The sequence below is a fragment of the Strigops habroptila genome, chromosome 2 (genome assembly GCF_004027225.2).
Source record: "Strigops habroptila isolate Jane chromosome 2, bStrHab1.2.pri, whole genome shotgun sequence".
NCBI classification, from domain to species: domain Eukaryota; kingdom Metazoa; phylum Chordata; class Aves; order Psittaciformes; family Psittacidae; genus Strigops; species Strigops habroptila.
The window spans coordinates 21,212,425-21,234,223 of record NC_044278.2 but is presented as its reverse complement, the minus strand read 5'-3'; the positions used below and the strand labels follow the sequence as shown (position 1 = coordinate 21,234,223).

Here is a 21,799-nt window from a genome sequence, read left to right as displayed (position 1 = left end):
CATGGCATGACATGACTCCTTTCTGAAACAGGCCAGCCTCTGCCAGAGGTGAGGCACAAGCTCCCTCAGAAAGCTGCAAGCGACATAGAAAAGCAGGTCCCTAGAGCGCACCTAAAGAAATAACCACACATGAGATCCAGATATCACAGAAGGGGGACCATATCTCCTATGCATAAATGCAGAAAAGGAGGCCACCCTCACACGGGCAACATAAGCACCCAGATGCAGCATTTCTATCCCTTCCTTTTCTTTGTGGATAGCTACAGAGCTGCAAGGAAGATACTGACAAGCAGTCAAGGAATTCAGCTGCTGGTTGACTGTGCAGGACTTGGGAGCTGGAGGGTGAAAGTGATGCATGGAAATTAAGTTAATTTTAAACCGCAGGCAAGAGAAGAGACTTGCTAGCAGTTACTTATGAGAAGCTGCTGACTGTTTAAATACCATTAAAAGGATTAATGTTGGCCCGCAGAATCACTGAAAAAATTAAGGCTGAAAGGGACCTTGAAAGGTCAGAGCAGTCCATCCTGCTAACTCAAGGCAGGATCACCTAAACCTCGGACATCCCTGACAGATGTTGCTTAACTTGATCTTAAAGCTCTCCACTCCCCAGGCAGTCCATTCTTTATTACCCCTGTCATTAGAAAGTTTTTCCTAACATCTAAATTGAGTCTTTCCTGCTGTGACTTAAGCCTTCTTTTTTCTTCACCCCCCCGCCCCCCCATCCCAGACAAGGAGCAACGATTATGTCCTTTTATGTGCTTAAAGACTTCAGTTCTCTCCTTTGGGTTAGAGAATTTAAGTTCTTTCAGCCTTCCCGGGTAGGTAATGGTTTCTCAATTTTGGCTTGTTCCCTCTGCCAGGCTGGATCCAATTACCCCACATCTCCCCTCAACTTATTTTCCATCACCTCAACACCATGACATAGCTGACTCGCATTCAGCTTTTGATCCTTTTTCTGAAGAATTGCTATTTAACCCATCACTCCCTCCTCTGTACTTGGGGAGTTCATATTGCTGCTCAAGTGTTCGACCTTCCACTTACCCTTATTCAACTGCATCCTGTTTCTTCCAGACCATTTCCCCAATTTGCCTGCAGAGTTTTTGAATCTAGTCCTTCCCCGACACCACATCTACACTTTTGTTTCATGTGGAAAATATGATATCCTTATGTTTATCCTTTATGACAAAAGAAAAAAAAAATAAGCCAAACTGAATGGAGTATAGGGTAAAACCCCACTCAAAACCACCTTTCACTTGAACAAGATGTTGCTGGCAGCAGCACCCTGGGAGAGGTTATTCAGATAGGTTTGTACCTACTTTCTACAGGACCAGGTTTTCCCCGCTGGCTTCAAGCCTCAAACTGTGACAGCCACACTGTTAGAGTCAGGCCGCCCCTGCTTCTCACCTCCACCTAAAACCTCCTTTTTGCGTTGCTGTGTCCATGTTCCAGCCGTCCTTGGCCACACGCATCCCCACATTCCACCTCACCACAGCCACTGTGGCTGCCCAGACCCAGTCTGCCAGCGGGAAATGCCCACTGGGACCTGCCCAGGACCGGGGCTCAGGGCGGTGCTGTAGGGTAGACAGAGATAAAATCAAATGAGGATGGTTAAAACGTCTTTCATTTCACAGAAGCGGCTAAAGACGGGGCACGGGCAGTAACGACCCCTGTAACTCGCAGCCCGGGGCTGGCCGCGCACCTCCACCTGCTCCGGGCCCGGCGGGCAGCGCGGCCCGTGGCTGCCCCCTGCCGGAGCGGCGCGGCGGCGGGGTGCTGCGGGGTGCCGGGCCCGGAGCCCGCCGGAGCCGTTCTCCCGGGCAGGCGGCCGGGCCCTGCCCGCAGGTGCCGCTGGCAGGAGCTGTGAGGCCTCGGGCGCCCGGCCGGGAGAGCCGCCACGCTGGGCGGGTCACTGCGCGGAGACCCCTCAGAGGCAGAATGAAAGGTGTCCCAGCGCAGCCCTGACTGCCCCTCCCTGCCTTCAGAGAGCTGACCCGAGGAGGAAACAAGGTGGAAGTAAGCTGGCCTGGACCGATCATAGAATGGAACATAGAATGCTGGGAAGAGACCTTAAAGCTCATCTAGTTCCAACCCCCTGCCACGGGAGGCAGGGACACCTTCCACCAGACCAGGTTGCTCAAAGTCCCATTCAGCCTGGCCTTGAACTGTTCCAGATATCCCTCCTCTGCTCCCAGTGCCCCAGTCCTGGCCCCTGCTATTACCAGTAGTAATAATTAGACTTCTGCTCCCATTTTTCAGGCATGACTCACTATTGGGGTAGGACTAAAAACTGCACCTGTGCTTTAAGGTAGTAAGGGCCATGTGATGGGACCCAACACTGGTGCTTGGAGACAGGCTGCTTCCTGCAGTGGTGGGAGAATGGTCCCCCTGTCCATGGAGAAGTTTCACCACAACACAACACTAATAACTACATCCAGTTGCCTCTTGAGCAGGGAAGGCTCTAGCCTATATGATGAGAGCAACCAGCAGAAGACTAGAAAGCAGACCAAATCCTGTCATGTGCTTGTCCTCTAAACCATCACCTCTCAGGGGCTCCAAACAGAACAGGTTTTGCACAGTCACTTTGCATCTCTGGAAAGTGCTGCTCTCAGTACCTTTAAAGCTCAGTTCCCAATCTGTTCCATATGACAGTCTCCTACTCTGCACCCCAGCTTCAGGCTGCCTGTGTGCCTCCTCCACCCCACACTCCGTGGCTCCCAGTTAAAGCTAGTCTCCACTCCCTCCAACAGGCTCTCCTTGGCCACGGAAAGAGAACCACCAGGCTGCTTTAGCTGTGTTTAAACAGATGTACATTTCTAGTAAGTGTGCCCCACAAGCTCTCATGACTTACCTTTGCCAGGAGCAAGAGCTGCACACCAGAGTTGAAGGAGGACTAGATGTCACTCCTGTACAGGTGGACAGAGGTTTCATTAGGCCACTATGGGGCCAGTGCAACCTGTATAGTGGAGAGGAGTGATGGGAACATGGGTCTTACTGACAGCTCACTAGATCAGGGGCAGGGAAGGTCAGGCTGTCCCTTAGCATCCACCTCCCACCCCCATTTGCCTGTTTGTTCTGCAAATGAGGGCATTTCCTCACCCCGCTCGTGGTCACAAGGCAGGGAGAGGGAAAGCCAGTAAAAAGAACCCAGAGCAGATATGCAAGAGACAGAACCTAGAACTGCCTTTGCTCTCCAGGTGAAGTCTACCTCAGTGCCATACATGAGGTCTCTCTTCTCCATACCGCTGCATCCAGGCTCCAAGAAGCATTTTGGGTTTGCACATTAATCAAAACGGGCTGATCTCAGCTCATTTCCAGCTCACTCTAAACTACCTCACTCAGCAAGCGTCCCAGAGCACCTCCTGCCCTTGGCCCTGCGCTGCACCCATCCTGCCAGCAAGCGCAGCTGTGGCTTGGCTGCCATTCCCTGCAGCCTGCGAGGAGCCCACCTGCCTGATACGGATGTGCCTCCCAGCAGCACCAGCGATCAGCACATGCAGGAAAGGACCTGGGCAGGCAGGCTGCACCCCTCCTAATTGACTCAAGGAAGAAGAACACTTGAACTTGCTCCAAAAGGAAGCACAAGCTCCAGCTTCCCCACGTTCATTTACTTGCTGAGCTTGCCCGAACCTGCAAGTAGGCATCAGCTTGCAGACAGGCAGATTAGAGGAAGCAGAGTTAGGCCAGCACAAGGCAGCTGGAGGTATTGAACCTTCTGGCAGTTTGGATGCAGACCTTGGGCTCAGCTTAAACATGTCTTTCTTCCCTCCTCTCATGGAAGGACTGGCCCTTCTCAATCATCATTTTCTTCAGCATGCCTCATTCCAACTACAAGTCCACTGTATCCTTCAACACTGTCTAACCAGGCCCTGCAAAACACACCAGGGAGAACTCCATCTGAGTACCTATACCCCTTCCATACAGGCAATTCCTAAGGAGAAGCAGATAGTCACATACCACATTTTTTGTTTTAACCACACAATTAATTTACCAATGTATTTTTCTAGAATGTCATACATCATAATTGTGTAGCTTAGACCAAAGGCTTAAGGCCAATATAGAGAGCAAGAATCTGTTGAGAACAACAATCTACCCCTCAGGTGATGATGGCATTGAGATGCACTAGGTACTTCAGTGACGTGCACTGGAGAGTTCTGGTGACAAAGCACTGACAGCACACAAACAAAAACCAAATCAAGCAAGCTAGCTCTTACATGGGACAAAGTCTGCTCAGCAGTGAATGCAGACAATACTGCAAAGGTGCAAAGGAGGAAATGCTAGAGGCATGACAGTGCTTCAACTTTTATTTTCCTCAAAGACACGAACAGAATTAAAACAGTTCTAAAAGCCACAAAGCTTTGTAATACTTCACAATATATAAATACCAACTGTGCTTCCCGCTTAGACTAACCAGCAGGGAGGTCTTGTATTCAGGCCTTTATGTCTGTAGGTGCACAATGCTGTTTCATTTACTTCAGGTACAGAACAAGTGACGGGAGAAGTGTATAGCAGACTCATTCCAATTTGGTTCAAGGCCAGGAAGTTCTCCTGAGAGGGATGCTCTGCTGTTGACTGGAAGCCATGTTCAACAGATACTGCTCACATTGTCTACAGATGTCTGCAGTCAGCCAGCCTGCCATGGTCCCTGTGTAACAGCACAGAGGCTGTGCTAGGCAACGAGGTTCCAAAATAACAGGTACACTGGAGTGAGAGAGGGGGGAAAAAGGGAAAAAGAAAAGCAGGAAAGCTGACCCAAGTTTCTCTTACAGGACATGGCACTCTCCCCGCTTCTCCCCTCCATGGTCCAACACTGCTAATTGATTTAGCTAGATGCATGAGTTCAGCAGAGCAGACAACTCCACTTAGGAAGGCTGCTAAGCACCAGAACAGCTTCATTTACTGACACCTTCTCTCTCTTGACAGTATGTCAGCCAAAGGGCTGAGGGCTAATGGGTATCTTGTTGATCCAAAGTTCTGGCCACATCATTATCCTGTATGTTGGGGTTTTGGGTTTTTTTGCCATCCTGAAGTATGGCAATAACGCAATCACTCAGACCTCTTCTGCAGCACCTGCATTTAAGGCAGACCAAACCACTACCTCACACAGCTAACTTCAGTAGTGAACACTACCCCTGATTTTTGGCAACTGAAGTACAAGGCTTTGAACCAGAAACTGCTGTGACTTTGTTTTGGCTACATTAAAGAATGGTTTCAGAGAGAAAAGATGCCTGCTCACCCAGTACAATATATAACTGATTTGGAAAGATACGAGATAATACAAGTTTCCAGTCCCTAGATATTGCACTTACATCCACAAGGTCCTTCTTTTCCACCCAGAACTATCAAAAGTTCTTTTTTAAATAGTTCCCTTTCTGGTGACATAAAGGAAAGGAGGGAAAGCATGTGGAGGGACTGAGAAACCACCTGTGGCATTACTCTTCAGGCAGTTGCACCTGCAGAGTGCATTAGCATACTAGCTAGAAGGGGGCTACCCCTGGGTTGTAGTGACAGACCTCCAGCTGCAGGGGATAGAATATAACAGGGTCTGGAAACTCTCATACAAATGAAGCTGTCACAAGGAACCTTCTGTGTCTGGACTAATATGGACGCTTCTGAACCCAAGTCAGAAGCCAGACAGCTTAAAGCAGAATGGATTTCGCCTACGCATCCTCCATTTTGGTCATCTAAATTTCACAATGCTTCCGGAGAACAATAGACTAGTTAGACCAGTGGCTAACCAGTCATTCAGCATAACATTCAGCTGACCAGCACAAGATTACATACTGCTGTCAGCATGTCTGTAGACTTGCATATACAGGCAACATCTTTCAAGGCAAACCAGAACACCCCTGTCCTAGCTTACCCAAAATACTCCCGCTGCTCTATTTCATGCAGCAACTCTATGCTCTTCTGCTCTTGAGTAGCTGGGTCCTCCTCTCTGGAGAGTCTCAGAATTTTCAGAAAGTGAAGTGGGAGATGTACACATGTTCTGAAGGGCATGGACATCTGGAATCACACCACAAGTCACCTGAGTTCTCAGGGAACACATATACTCCTCCTTAACAGGAAAATTCACATGGCATGCAATTGATTTATTGGTGCACTTAGTAGACAGACATTAATGCAGTGAACTTTCTGACCCTTATATAAATAGAGCAGAGTAACCCCACCACTTTACACAGGATGAAAGAAAAGGGAACCAGAGCTGTATTAGCTAAGTATGACAAAATATGTCTGTGGCACCCTAGCTGCTTTTGCACCTTGTAGTATTCCCTCTCCTTTATTCTCAGAAACAAGCTATGGGGTACATCTGAGGTGTAAGTGGGATGACTGAAAGCTTCTTATGACTAGGTGAGGTGCAGGGAAAACAAAGTGTAAAACACCCATACGCTGTTGTAAAGACTAGACTTGCCTTGATGCAGCAGTCACAGCAGACAACACTAAGAGAAAAAGAGTTCCCAGCATTATCGTTTGAGCAATGCTCCAGCAGATACCAATATTGCAGCTAACGGTGACTCTCCCACGGAAGTCTTAATTTGTGACAGTGGCACAATCACTTGATGGCAAAGCGAACAAGCTTAGAACTCCCCTATTCAGTTTGCTAACCCTCCTATTTATCCTAATTTAAACCTGAAGTGATGTACAAATGCAGATCTGAAATGAAGCATACATAGTTTGAAGGCTTTAACTGCAAATGCCTATTACTTTTCACCCAGCACTACCACCAGTTACTCAGTTTCCAGTGGTTGTTTACTTTTTGCTTCTAATCAATTCAGTGCTTCATCACTGCTTCAAATAGATTTAAGATGAGCCTTGATGAGCCTGAAGTTTTGCCACCCTTTTGCCATCCCATGAACAGAAACCCTCTGATGAATAAGTGGACACAAGTAGGTCCAGCTCCTTTCCCAGCCACAGGGTCTGAAGTTCGCTTTTCCAGTCCTCACCAGAATATTCTGGTGTACAGCCTCCCCCAGAACATGCTCAAGCCCTTGACTGAAGTTAAAACCAGGCTTTAGAGCAAAATGCAGAGCGTGATCTCAGAGAAATTTAATACTTGCACAGTAGATTTGGTTATTACTAGCTTAATATTGAGAGTTAAAATTGAGATACCACTTCAGAGGCAAGTTTTTCCACATCCTCTGCAGCTGTAGACACTTCAGCCTGGCTTGTGCACTAAGACAAAACTGAAGGGCTCAGCAACCTGTTCCTATCCAGTACTGCAACTGTTTGAACACCAACTATTTTTCAGCACTGTTTTTTTTTTTTTTACTCTTTTCTCCCTCCTTATTCAGTCTTTTTGTACCAGCTCACCTGCTGCAGAGGTAACAGCTGTAAGGCCACTTAAGGAACATCTGCTTATGGCAGCTGAAACAGATCTGCGGAAAGGAAAGTTACTTGTGAATGCAAATGGTAAATATCTTTGTACCAACAGTATCCACTGCCTGCCAAAGAGCAAGCATATAAACCAACCTTCTAAAGGCTTTAGATTCACATACAATAACAGAGATCCAATAAAGGATAGCAAAGACACAAGAATTATAAAAGCTAAAAAGGCAAAAAAAGGTCTTACTTGTAGGCCAGTGTTTTTATGATGCAGAGGTTTGGGGCAGCTGCCAGACAACAGGAGTTTTAAAAAAAGGCTCTTGACCAAACAATAGCTGTATTGTGCAAGAGTGTAACAGTAGCTAGTTAAGAGAGAGGGAAGAAGAGAGACATTCTTTGAGGTAGACTGCAGCAGTCCCAAAGAGATTAAGTTAGGGCAAATTTGAATCGAATCCTGAAGCAAAAAATGAGTCATAAGGAAGCTGATGAGTCACTTGAACTTTATAAAAAAAGAACACATTCATACACAGCTGGCAGTCAGAAGTGATATTATCTTGAGAAGCAGAGCTTGAGAAAGCTAAAAAAACTTCAGCAGTGAGAACAAAGAGGGTAAGAGAGCCACTTTAGAATAGGCAGAGAGCAGGCAAGTTAAAGCAGGGCTGGTAAGTAAGGCAAGAAGAAAACAAGGATTCAGTCTCAGGAGCATCAGACAGATTGTGCCAGTAGCACAGCTCTGCTAGAAGAACCCTTTGGCTCTGTCTGTACTGCTAAATAAGTGAGGGCAAGAAGCTGACCCCTAAGCCAAGTAGCACAGACTTCCTCACATCTGTGTTGCAAAGGGCTTGTACTTACAACATCTGTTCCAGAGGGGCTGGTTACAACACCCCATCTAAAGGGGTCTCAGTGAGTAAGCCAGTAGTTGAGCAGAGTGGACAGCCAACAGTCCTGTGTTGCAGGTCACTCCCTGTCCCTCTCATCTCCCTGACCTCTGTCTTCACTCAGCAATTCAGCTGCTTTCACAGACAGCACAACTCAGGTGTGGGAGCCTGAGTTAAGAGCCTTTGTTTCACTGTTCAGCAGTACCAAACCCCAGCTAGCTACTTTGTGATTTCAGAGCTGGCCAACAGTCACGGCAGCCAGCTCTCCTAGCATGGAAATAATAGGGCAAGAAGCATCAAGCAAAAGCTGGGTTACTTTCTAAGCAACGCACACAGTTTAAGCTTTATTAGAAGCCATTACCACACAAGTATTAAAAGATTTTTACAGCCTAGGGCCAAACATGGATCAGCTGTATGAACAGGGTATATTGAGACAGAGCACCTCAGAGTTCAGCACTGAAGGCCATGAAGCCAGCCAGCTTTTGAAAAGGCAAGGACAGCACAAAGAGAAGAAACATACCTTTGCTCTTCGAAAGACACCATCACTACCTCCTTGGAAGAAGCCTTGCCCTTCCAGCACCATCATTGCATATCTGGTTCCAATCAGCTCAGCAATGGTTGGTGTTGGCCACTTTGTAGGAAAGGGACAGTCCTATCAGAAGACAGAAGTTAAGCATTCAGAGAAAGCTGAAGGAAGCAGATATTTGGGGAGGTCACCCTCAAAACTCAGTCCCAAAAGGCTCAGGAGCATGTGTCCCCAAAACTCAGCTTTGCCAGTGATGGGGAACATCAGTTGACGCTGACAATACTAGCAGAGGAACTACTACAGGGGTTTAGTGGTTGCTACAATTTTCAAGCAGCTTCCTGACACCTCATTAGGTAAGCAGGTCACTTGGTCCCCACAGTAGTTAATACCATGTCCAGAGCCAGCCTCTGGGGAATTTTACCCTTTGGTACAGATCACAGCACAGACAGGCTCCTGGCCCCTCTTCAGTACAGGATCCCTTTCCACAGCACAACACTCTCTTACCTCCCCTTTCCCAAGACCCACTGGCCCCATACCAATGGCAGCTATGGTCTGGTGATCAACCAGGAGACACAACAGTGCTTTGACCCCCAGGTGGGGAGCCCAGCCCACCTGCACCTCCCACCCCACTGCTGAACAGAGGTTATACAGAGTTATGGCCAGTTTAGAGACTTTCCAGGGTGGTGCAGGGAGGGATGCAGAAGGAAAGGAGGCAAAGGCACAGCACGCTTTGCCAGGCAAGGCCATGATTTAGAAGGTTGCACAAATACACACAGAACACAGCATTGCTCCCACAACAATCATTCAGAGCCTGATAACTTCAATACCACGTATATATAAAAGTCGCTGATGCCGTGCTATCTACACTTTGTCAACCACTTGTTTCCTTTACTGCAGCTTAAAGAATGTTTGTGACTGTACTGGAATCCAAAATAAATGAGGGAAAGATGGAAAAAGCATAACAGTCCCACTGTCAACTACAGTCTGCTTGAGGAAGCCTTGACAGACACTTTCAAGTAATGCAGTGGTATTTTTCTCTTCTTGTACGAGGAAGAACTTTACTTCCTATCATTCAAACTGGGAAGCCTCCACAAAGACACTACAGCATCCAGTCTTCAATTAAGCATCTCCAAGGAGCGAATAATATATCAGCTTAAGACCAACATACAATATGGCATAAGATAAAAACAAAACATGCTTACTGCTTGCACAGGGATCAAGGTGCAAGCTCTGGTCAGTATCAGATGTATCAGACCAGGCTTGCTAGCTGACATGCTGGACTTACAAGTTCCTTGCTTTGAAGGCCTCTCTCTAAAGACTTGGACCTTCCTCTGTAAGGCCAATGCATTTGGCCAGCATTCAGGAAGCCGTTAGGTTTAATGTCTCCTAGTGTGGGTGCACTCACAGGAGGACCTGCACAACTTGCAGCAAGACCTGGAGAGGAAGAAAGTTTGAGTGTATAGAAAACCAGCAGGCAGCTTCTAAATATTCATCCTAAAAGCTGAATGCTTAAGAGCATTACACTGCCTTCTGAAGGCAGCAAGGCTTACATTTCTCTCCCTCAACACCCATTAGCTCAGATCACAAAAAGCAGAGGTCACAGTAATTATGCTTGTCAGTAGGCAGTGACAAGGCTTCATTAGCACTATTTAGTTTAATAGCACCAAGTGGTGCACTTTCTACTTGAACATTCAAAACACCCATTTAGCTTCTGCTGTGGATTCCAGTTAGGCCTTTGGGGACATGCTATCATTGTTTTGAAGCTTCAGGAGCTATATGAGCTTCAGTCAACTGGAGAGCAATGGTTTTCTAAGGGCACCTCCCCAGAAACATTACTTAGCATTGGAGCTTCTCCTCTTAAAGTGTCTTCAGGTGATCAACGGGTACAGTGAGCCCAACCTAAGGCTTTGGGAGCCTAGCAGGCCACTGACACCTGGCCTAGATGTGCAGCTAGAAGTACACTGACCTGCACTGTTGCTGGATTCTACTGCTGACCTACCTGAGGCAAGCCAGGAGCTGGAGGACAGCTTCAGAGTGGTTTCCTGTAGGTCAGACGACAAGACATTCTTAACATACATACAAGAGATACCAAGTCCACTTCCTCAGAATTGCTGCTGCTAAACAAAACCCAGGATACCCAGGACTGACCAGAAATGTTCAAGGATCAGCCAAAAGTGGAGTGGAAAAAGAAATCAATGTGGTATATTTAGCAATTCTATATTCCAAGAGGCAATAGCAAGTTAATTCCCCCTCTGGAAGCCCCAGCCAAGCTAGTGAAGTTTCACATTCATCTGTTTTCTCTCTCAACCAAGTTCAATCCAGATACTAGTCACAAAGCTTCATCTGTTCAGGAACCAACTTCACAAAATCCTCCCTGTACAACTCTGAGTACACTGGACCATTTTCTTGACTCCAGCTCACACACAGCAACACTAGAGAACAGTTCAAGAGACTGTGCCCCACTAACCCAACTCAAACGCAAAGCTGTATCTCAACAGCATTGTTTCTAGCTTCTCTAGAAAAGCAGAAGACAAGTTATATTAGTTTCCATATGAAGAGCCTTCTAGTTTAGCAATAATACATCAGCCACAGGGTTCTCAAATGTGGAACATTCCTACAAATAGCACAGACTTGTGCAAATATGCTAAGATTTTCTGCTTTTAATTCATATCTGCTTTCCTCAGTTAAGCAACTGCATTTCAGACAGAAGTGTTTACAGAAAACAGATTCCTGTTTGTGTGCCAGCGCATCTGTGCTAGATATGATGTGTCAGAGCTCAAGTTCTGTTCCACAGAATTTCTGAATATGCTCAGACTGGATCCCAGAACTAAGCAGTCAAGCCAGGATTTAAAGAACCCAAAGACTATGTATCATGGTTTATTGAAGAATGGTGGTCCCAAAATTGCTCCACCCATATTGGCCAAACTTCTATGAACATTAAAACTTCTGCAGGATCTAGTTTTAAGAGACCAGAGCAGGCTTCTGTTCTGTAGACTGCTGTCATGCCACAAAAAGGAGTGTTTAAACATGGCATGAGCTACTGTAGAGGAAAGGACTTCAGTGAACCTAATAGCACCACATTTCTTCACTTTGGAGACAAGATTGCCCACACTAGGATTTGAACCTGATGTCCCAAGCTACGTGTGTGTGCAGATCTAATACCTGAAGTACCTGTGCCTCTCCAGAGTCCTTTCATTGAAAAGCCTTACCTGAACTCCTGGTCGCAGCTGCTGTCTTGCAGTGTTGACAATTTTAAACTCAGTACTGTCATCTTGGGGAGTTAGGAAACTATTACTTGGAGATTTCAAGGCAGTATTTGGTGTCACAAGCATTTCTGTATGGGAGAGTGGAACAAAAACCCCCATACACACAGGCAAAATAAAGATATTGTGCTGTGACAAGGAAATTTGATAGCCACACATCAGAATTTGGTATTTGGCTAGACTTTGTCATGGCTGTAACATAATCTTTTATGTTTTAGGTAATGGTTGAAAACTTGTTCTCTCTCTTAGTGGACAGACAAACTTGAACTTCCATTTAAAAAGGGGTAAGTTGAAATATCTTTTGAGACTTAATAAGCCACAAACAGATTTTCTAGAAAGAACCATTCTTATGCCATACCACCTCTATGACACAAAATCTGCATTCCCACCTCCCTTACATTACACACGCTATGGAAAAGATGAGTGGGCTTTCATTTCAAAAGCCATCTATTACTTTTAGTCAACACTGACTTCACTTGCATGCTTGATAGGTCACTTTGCAGCAGGTACCTTTGGGCCTGCTTCCATTTTCCCTTGCTGCTGATGATCGAAGTTTCTGCGGTTGTTTTACTTCCGCAGTCAGCTGTTCATGCCAGCTGGACTCCTGTGGCACATGCTCTTTCAGCTTCCTCTCCAGCACCTGGAAGCAAAACATAGCACCAGAAAGAGCCAATAGAGCAAAGTGGTGACAGAACTACTTCGTCAGCAATAGCACTGTTTCAACAAGTGTCTCTCACTCATTGGGCCCTGCACACAAGAGAAATGTTAGCTACTGTATAGTAGAATACTTTAGCAACTCTCAAATTTGAAACTGAGAACTCCAGGAGTACTTTCAGGACCACAAAATGTTCCAAATGGGAGAAACAGTGGAGGAATTATGGAGATTGATCATATTTCTTCTATGAAGATGTCACCTCCCTTTTTCCTAACCACATATTTAGGCAGTAGGGTGTGCCCAAAAGTTAAATATGATTAATATACCCCCCTCACAAACCCAAACCAGTAACTTTACATTCCTAGAAACCGTCCTGTCAACTCCAGAATCATCTTGTTTTTGCTATCACTAGATGCAGCACAGGGTCACCTACAGGCTTCAGATGAGGCTTGGGGGCAGTTACATCAGCTTTGGGGGTCCTGTGTTTCTGCTCGATGATCACCTGAAAGAACAGAAATTATGCTGAAGCAACAGTTCTTTCTCTGCTCCTGATACACACTCCTATTCAGTGGCACAGTGAATGAGTCAAATCAGGATTTGGGAATGGGGAGATGGGAAAGGCATAACAAAACTGAGTTGGTAAGTGAAGAATTATAAGATTTATTTACATGGGGTTTGGTAGAGACAGATTTACTTCTAGTGGTAAACTAAAGGCAATCAGAAGTGCTGCACAGCCCTTCAAGGCTTGCACAAGAAGCATACAGCCCTCTAGCCTCAGCAGCTTGTGAACTGATCTGAGAAGCTACTAAAACACATCACGTTCAAATTTTAATATCAGGAATGATCCCGACAAGCAGGATCACATTCATCAGCAACAATTCAGCTCCAGGGAGGAGAGTAACTGAATGGGTTAACAAAACTGTAACAGGAACAGTAGAAGCATGCAGCTGTATGCATAAGCTAGAGTCCCAGAGAGTGGCTTACAGTCCTACGTAAACCAGGAACAATAAGCAAGATAGAATTGCAGGGCAGGTATTCACAGGAGGCAGACTGTCTCCCTCATTAAGGCCTGTGCCCACTGCACAGGAGAGAGCTGACAAAAAGTCAAGATGCACATGCATGTCTTCAGCTGCCTCGTTCACTTATTCTTACTTTGAGGCTATGCCATTTACTTTCCCTGTGCAGACAGCTTCCGAACACGTGGGAGTGCAGGTACAACAACACTACAGCTTCCCACAATAGCTGTATTTTCATTCATTTGCAAATTAGAGCGCCGTTTGCTAGAGAAGCTTTACAATAGCTTTGCAGATGGGGAAATCCTTGCTTAAGAGCCTTCACAAAGACCTGAGCAGTAGCACTCTATGCTTTCTTCTAGCATTTCTGACTACTACTCTTCAAGCATGCTTGTGCTTCTCCGTCAACCACACAAAATAAAAAGTTAAGAAAAAGGAAATAAAATCAAGACCCAGTTAATCCTGCCACCTTGAGTTATGGTTCTGTACTGCACAGTGCATTGATACACAGTACACTGCAAGGAACATAAATAGTTACGATGTATTGTCTCCTTTCCACTACTAGTCATTTATATATCAATCAAGATATCACCTCGAGAGACATGTCATAGCCTTATCTGGAGGCTGGAGTCACAGTCAAGACAAGCAAGAGCTGGGGTTTTACAAAGGTACAGGCTTTAACTGAGGCTTTTAAAAACCCTGCACTCTAGCAGCACTAACAAGGAGAAAAAAAAAAAGCTAATGTCTAGTGCTGTATGCAAAGTTTTCACTTTTAAAAATATCATTCTTTATTACAAGTAGAGTTGTGTCTCATCTTCTGCCAAGGCGCCTGTGTGCAAAGCACGCCAATGCCACAAAGCCTTATGCCAATGTTTTAGATCTGCTCATCATTCCCAGCTCAAGCTGCAGCAAGTGAAGAGCATCACAAGCCTTTAGAGACATCCCAGACATTTTTGTATCTGGTCATCTTCACCAACTAGCCACATTGTTGGAAGCCCCTGCCACTTGAGCCAGCACATCAGCTGCCTCTGGAAGGGGATCAGCTGTTTTTACCCTGAGTGAACTCCTGCAGTAGCTCGTGTGCACTGCCTACAGGCCTCTGCCTGAGGCTGAGCAACGGACTCAAAAGCACTTCTGTACTTGCACATATCCCACATCTGGGAAGGCAAGGGAACTAGTGAGAGATACCAGGTACAGCTCAGCTCAAGGAGCCTGGGAGGACACAAGTGTTCAAGGTGGGAAGCATAAGCAGGCAAAAGTCTGTTTCATGAAACTCGCATGCAAGGCAACAAAATTGTTCCAGGAAAGGGAGTCACTGACCCCTGAAGGGAGAAAAAGTTCACCATCCAGCTTTATGAAAGAGTGGCTACCCCTGACTTAAAAAGTTACAGGAAATTAAAAACTTGGGTGGACAAAGAGGGTGAATTACCTTTGAGAAAGCCAGGCTTTTGGAGGAGAGGTCTTAACAAATACTGTTTAGCAATGAGGTAGAATGGGTGGTTTCAAAGTCGTCCATTGACTCTGGTCACTCACCTTCCGAAGGATGTACCTCTTGCACTGAATATCATCTAAAAGTAATTCATATGGAGAACGGACACGTTCTGCTGGAGGCAAGTGATGCTGTGGTCGCTCAGTGGCTTTGCGCAGCTTCACACCACTCTGCAGCTCACGCACAACACTGGGCCACAGGGATGCCTTAGAGAAACCAGTGAGGGCCTAGTCAACAGCTGGCTAAAACACATGGAGCAGCACCCCATCCCATCTCCTCCCTCCATGTAATAGGGCACACTTAGCAGCTGAAGTCCTTAACACCACTCTCAACTCACTTCCAGATCAGGGCGCAGTACCACAGCAGAGAATTGCTTATCTTTGCAGAAGTTAATTTACAACAAGGGCCCTGGGAGCTGGCTCACCAAGCTCATTCCCAAATTTTGTCATTAACTTCATGAACATACTTTAGCAAAACACAGCTTCTGCTGCCAGCTAGCTAGAGCCATTTTCTTGAATACCTGAATACTTCCTGCTAGTGCTCCAGGTGCCAGAGCTTTTTCATATTATTTGATCCAATGAAACCTTGGGAATTAAATCCCAAATCTTACCATTAAAATCCTCTGAACTTTCAGAAACCAATGGCTGGAGGGTCACAGACAAAGAAATAAAAAAGAAAATAAATAAAAAGGGGATCTCATACTTCAACCTTCCCAGCAGCCTATGTCAGTAGTTTCAGCCTGGAGACACAAGCTGATAACTCTGATATCTGCTCATCCTGTTCCTGTATTAACATCTGAGGATGCTCAGGCATGCAGTATAACCCAATAAAAGTTAAAAGCAGGAAAAAATAATCAACTCAATATCATCTTTAAACAACATTGTAATGGAAGTGCTAAATCAACAGCTTATCTGGATCTCAAAGGCAAACTGATGAGAACAAGCGATTGTATTATAAACAGTGAAAGGGAAGTAAAATATTTTAGAACACTGCCTCAGCACAGAATTTGACTTAGACTCCCTTTTCCACTTACAGTATGAAGCATCTTCTCTCAACTTTTCCCTTCAGATACCTTTGTATAAGATCAGAAGACTCTTATGCAAGCTCTGACTGATGGCTGCCTTCAAGGAGATGGATTTTTTTGTTGGAGTGTTTTAGCCTGGCTTTAGAACAGTCATACCTCAGCTCTGGGCAAACTGATCAGTATTAGAGACCTATGAAAGCTCATCCTGAGCCATGTGCACTTTTTACAACTGTATTTCACATGATGACAGAACTTGACTGAAAAATATGACCTGAAGACAGACTTCTGTACTGTAATATTGCCACATTAGTTTCAGGACAAGAATTGCCTTCATCTGGCCCTTTCAGAGCAACTTGTACACCCAAAACATTTTTCAGATGTAGGTGGTATCATTACCATTCACACTTTCCCTACTGACTGGGTCACTGCAATTACTCTACTTGAGCCATTCCATGTATTGTCACACACAAAATGCTACAAACCTCCAAACCCACTGCCTTCAGTTCAATAGATGAGTGGTAAGACAGTTGTTTTCCTGAAAGGTCTCACTGCTTAGATTTCAAAGCAAAGACTGTCTTGTGACGCATATGGATAAGCTCTGCTAAGGCTGCATGCTATCAGGCTGGGATCTAGGTTTCAGAAGGCCTGTATTGTAGCAGTCCACATGAAAAAGTGTGGTCCATAGACAGCATTAGCTGCTTGGCACCACTCAAGGCATCAGCTCTAATCTGTGGGACCCCAGTGAAGTTGGCATTCTGGTTATTTTAAACTGAAGAGTTCGTCAGAGCAATGCAACCAGCTGGTGCTTAGGGACTTGGAAACTAGAGGCAGAGGACTTGCAACAGACATCCTGCTTTGGAATTCATGTCTCCTGAAGGAGCAGAGGCCAAACACACTGGCCTTCAGGCCACATGGCAAAGCCCATGTATTTATTCATGTATTCCCTGCAGAAAAGAGCTATAGCAGTTGATGAGTTTGTGGTTTCAGATAGCTTGCCAGTTTATTTTAATAGAACACAAAATTGAGAATATGCCCAAACACACATTTCACAAACATTTTCATACGAATAGTTTGAGCACGCTTCAAAGCATGTGCTATTTAGACAAAGGGAGCGAGTCCACAAGTCTCTTGGGGCTTGCCATTTGTCTCCACAGACTCCAGACTACAGTGCATTTGTTTATGCTGGGCAGAGCTCCAGCCAGAAAAGCTATTTGTTTCTGATCGAGCCCTGACTGTGTAGGGCCTTGAAAGGAACAGAATAAGTTGCTTTCTTTGCCCCAAAGAGAGTCCAAGATCTACAGAAGGAGAGGATGGAAAGACAAGAAAGGCAGTGAGCAGAAGGTAGGAGCTACATCTCCAACCTCACCCTCCTTCAGCTCTTTCTTTGAGCTGCTGGAGCTGCACAACCACAAAGATGGACACAACTGCTGGCCTTCAGTCCCCTCCAGCCCTGAACCAGCACAGACTCCACATAGAAAGAGTGAACTGGTCCACCCCAGTACTACCACCAACGGAACAGGGTTTTGAGGGTTTTCAGTCCAGCTACAAGAGAGGAAGAGACTGCTTTTGGTGAGTATCAGTTGCTGCCAAGAGCTGGAGGCTCATTTGCAGGAAGAAACACTTACTCCAAAGACTGCCTCCAACTTCATTTTTAGAAGTCATTTAAGTTGAACCACAATGACGATCTTTGTGAGGAATAAATGTCCACGTGAGATTAACACACGAAATAGTTTAACTTCAAGTTCATTCTCCAGCTTGTTTTGCAGACAAGTTTTTAGCTACTTAAGCTTTGAACAACCTAAGAAATTGTTTGGATTCACACTCTACTTTTCATAGAGGAGTGAATGAAAAGCTGCAGAGAGCCAAGGTAGACAAAAACCCCACCCCCTCATAATGAAAGAACTAAATCCCTTACCCAGTGTTTGTCCTTCTTCTGAAAGGACTTTTCTACCACACCTTCCACATCCATTTTTCTCAGACTCTGAGAAGCAAGCACATGAAGTTATGACCTTGCACCGTTCAGTACAAGTTAATGTTAATCCGAAAAGCCTAGAAGCCCCAGACACCCAAACTTCCAAAAGCTACACTAACTTATTAACATGGTACAGAAACAGTAGACCTTTCACTTTGTGAAAATAAACCTTCAGCTAGGTACTCTATTTTTAGTGCAGTGGGAAGGTTACTTTAGAACTAGGTGAGTGTGTGAATGCAGAGGGAATAGGCAGCTAAGGGGTGATCTCAAATGTACCTCTTTGGAGGTCTGGATGACAGTTATAAGCTTCTTAAGTTCCATATATCCAGTAAACAGTCTCCTACAGGTAATTTGGTAATGGCTGGTAGCCTCAGAAGACCTGGACAAGTGCTCCTCACAGGCCTGAAAGAAGTGCAGCTATTTAAAAGAAATCTTGAAATGAAAAATATGGTTGGATGCAATAAAGCAAGATTCAGTTTTCTCAATCCATAGTTTAAAAACATCTTCCCCCCACTGTTGCAGATGCAGAGGAACAAAGCAGCAAGATGTCCCATCTTCTATGTACAATAATGTAAGTAGCTATGTTATCTTGTTCTCTATAAGGTGTGCTTTGAAATAAGTACCTGGAAGGGTTAGCCTCCAGTGCAGACAAAACACAAAAACCCCACAGCAGGTGGAGTCACGTGCCCCGTTCTTTTCCCCACCCTGATCAGACTGAGGGATGGAAAGTTTCTCATACCTTTAAATTATGGTTGAAAGGAAAACATTAGTTTGAGTTGACACATTCAAACCCCAGCTTTTGCAGAAACTGAACAGTAGGGACAAGTGATTTTATTTTTTTTTTTTCAATACCCATAGTCTTCCAGGTATTGAATTTGTAGACTATGTACAGAAGGGCTTTGTAGACATAGCTGTGCAGCAGCCATGTCTAGCCTTTCAATTCTTTTCCAGAGGCACTTGTGTGCATTTAAAATGGGTTTGCCTTTTTCCTCTGATGGGAAAGCCACATGCTTCCTCTATGTCCTCCAGCAAGCTACCCAGCCTTTTCCCAGAAATATTCTTGCCCTTAGTTCACAGCATTGTTCCTCAACTCTTTTAAAGCTACTATATTTATTAAGTGGGAAAAGGGAAACCTTGATAACACCCTGCAGGGTGACTGCTGGTTTCATTGCCCCACCATCCAATTTCAACATGAGGCACAGCAGTTTCTCCAAAGGATCACTCAGTTCTCGCTCCACTTGGTCGTTGATTCCCCAGTCCAGGGCTTCATAGATCACCATTCCTAAGTACTCCAACAGCTGCAGACAGAGACCAAGGAAGCAGTGCAGTACAAAGTGTTGTGGAGAACTGGACAGCTATCACTTCCCAACCATGAGCCTACCCTCCACTGCTCCTCAGGGCTGAGCACATCTCTCTGGATGAGAAGGGCCCAAAAGGCAGCTAGATGCTCATTGGACAGCCTGATATACTACCTAAATAAGCTGCTTTAAGGTTTTAAAATGGCCTTATCTAGCACCTCTAAGTTATATGTTATTAAGACAAAAAGACCATGGGCTATTCCACAATAGGCAGCATGTGTCCCCATTGTTTCCCAGTCCCATTGTCTTACTTGAGTTCAGTCCCAGCATTCTGTTTCATTTTCCAGATTGCAGGGGACAGTCACTCTCACAGGGCATGGCAAATTTAGGCACCTTGATAGTTTCAAAAGACATCTGCATCTCCTGAACTGGCCTTCTACTACAGCAAGGTTGTATCTGCACACATAACAAAGGTGAAGACACAGGCTTACCTTGTCCTCTGACTGCTGAATGCTGCCAACATCTGAAAGGGAAAGAAAAGGAGGAGAAAGATAACTGCATAGGCACTGACAAACAGCTTTTGGAATCCCTGTCAAAAGAGGGAAACCAGAAGAATTCTTGGCAATAAGGAAACAAACCCCTCTGACTTAAGGTCAATCCCACCTGGGGAAAGCAGGTATCTATTTGGAGACTTCTGGAAAGCAACACAGGATACTCTCCCTGTTGTGAGCATTAGTCCCAAACTAATGGCTGCTGGATACATTTTTTTTTCATAGCTAACAGATATCTAACCACAAGGAAGACCCAGGATCTTTGTCTTCATTCTTTATTACCTGCTCTTGTCCCTGGAGGGCTAGCCCAGCATTGACCAGAGCAGTAGCGCAACCAAGCAATGCATAAGAAAAACTTGTTGCCACTTGCTGGCTACGTACACTGACAAAAAAAGGTGAAACTGTCAATCATAAACCCGCTTTGAGAGTTACCATACCAAAGGAACCATACATTGGAAGATTAACATACCAGGACATTTAATAAAGCCTCAGAGTATTTATTTCAAATAACATAACCAATAACAAGCTTTCATCCCAGCTATTCCCTAGAACCAAATGACTCACTAGGGCACTACCAGAAAAGCTAGTAAGCTGTATGTGTGTATTATCACTCATCTATACTCCTTTGAAATTAAGTTCAGGCAGCAGAACAGCTTCATAACAACATACTAAAGGGGGAAGAGAGGGAAGGGGAGAGTATTTCCCCACTTTATCCCCCACATACCAGCCCATTATAAGAACAACCCTTGGCAGCCCTTACACACACTTACCGGACTCATGGTACACCATGAAAGAAGCAGTACCATCAGCATGGATAAAGATGCTTTCAGGACCATTTATGAATACAGAATGGAGTGGTGGGCACTGCCCTTGAGCCAACTGCTCCATTCTACAGCAACATTGAAAGCAGACAGCCCAGGCTTGCTCCTCAGTTAAAGGATGTTCAAAACACCTCAGAATCTCAACTAGAGAAACCTTTGTGATCCTCTGCTCACACCACAGAGACTCCATTTTCACCTTTACCTCTCAGCTCCACTCTTATCCTACAAAGCTCAACACCCTCCTTTCAAGGGCAAGCTGCTGCCTTTTATCCTCTATCCTGGTTTCGTTTGGTCTCCTACAGGTGTGACCATTAACGCTAATTTTGCTCTATAGCTTTAAAGGGACACCACTTTAATCTGAATTTGTATGAGGCTCCTTGACAGAAAACATACAACGAAATGTACTCTAAACATAAGACTGTAAACAAATAATACTCAATTTTAGTCCATTGTTCCTAACAAATATATTAAGTGGAATACCAATGTTGGCAGGTAAAAAAAAGAGTACATTCAACTTCCAGCAGAGGGAAGGAGGCAGGAAATAATTTCTTATACTCAGGAGAGAATAACTCACAGAAGACCATGAAAAGTCAATCCATTTCATGGGAAACTATTCTGGGAGCACTAATACATTACAGCAATCAACTCCACAGGGCTCCTGCACCCACCTCAGGGCCCACTCCTGCCTGGCCTTGACTCTTTGGCTCTGCCACAAGAAATGCCAACAGCTGAGGCTGGGAGCAATCAGTGCCTGCAGGGACTGGGCAGGCTGGGTGAGCACCAAGAGTAGGGGCAGTTCAAAATGCTGACAGGAATTGCTACTGGTGTGAATTAAGTTACACAGGGTTTTTTGCACTTGAGGGTGTGTGTGTATGAGATGGGAGGGGACAGTTGTATGGCTTGTGATAGGGTCATCCCCTGAAGAACCCTATTTCAGCCACAGTGCCTGCGGCGCATTGCAGGGATCTCAGGTGCTGCTGCCCTGGCTC

The 21,799-nt window shown here is 45.2% G+C and overlaps 1 protein-coding gene across 1 annotated transcript; it reads right to left on the bottom strand.

The window, feature by feature from the left end:
* Window positions 1-4,331: 4,331 nt before the first annotated feature.
* Window positions 4,332-20,928, bottom strand: LOC115603917 (protein spire homolog 1-like). The gene is made up of 16 exons (XM_030476398.1): window positions 20,760-20,928; window positions 19,930-19,961; window positions 19,274-19,438; window positions 18,417-18,542; window positions 18,084-18,149; window positions 15,189-15,350; window positions 13,076-13,144; window positions 12,498-12,627; window positions 11,934-12,058; window positions 10,691-10,766; window positions 10,010-10,158; window positions 8,719-8,850; window positions 7,309-7,373; window positions 6,410-6,437; window positions 5,861-6,003; window positions 4,332-4,698 (listed from the first exon to the last, which is right to left on the bottom strand). The coding sequence occupies exons 1-16, from the start codon at window positions 20,875-20,877 to the stop codon at window positions 4,527-4,529; spliced, it is 1,758 nt and encodes a 585-aa protein (XP_030332258.1). The 5' UTR covers window positions 20,878-20,928; the 3' UTR covers window positions 4,332-4,526.
* Window positions 20,929-21,799: the final 871 nt, after the last annotated feature.

What these genes read in the sequence shown, in the direction of transcription:
- LOC115603917 (XM_030476398.1), bottom strand. Translation starts at nt 20,877, where the DNA reads ATGGAGCAGTTGGCTCAAGGGCAGTGCCCACCACTCCATTCTGTATTC. An exon ending in AAATGGAAGCAGGCCCAAAG is followed by an intron (nt 12,059 to 12,497) that starts GTACCTGCTGCA and finishes TCTCCCATACAG; the next exon opens with AAATGCTTGTGACACCAAAT. An exon ending in GCTGTGACTGCTGCATCAAG is followed by an intron (nt 6,004 to 6,409) that starts GCAAGTCTAGTC and finishes GTGTGATTCCAG; the next exon opens with ATGTCCATGCCCTTCAGAAC.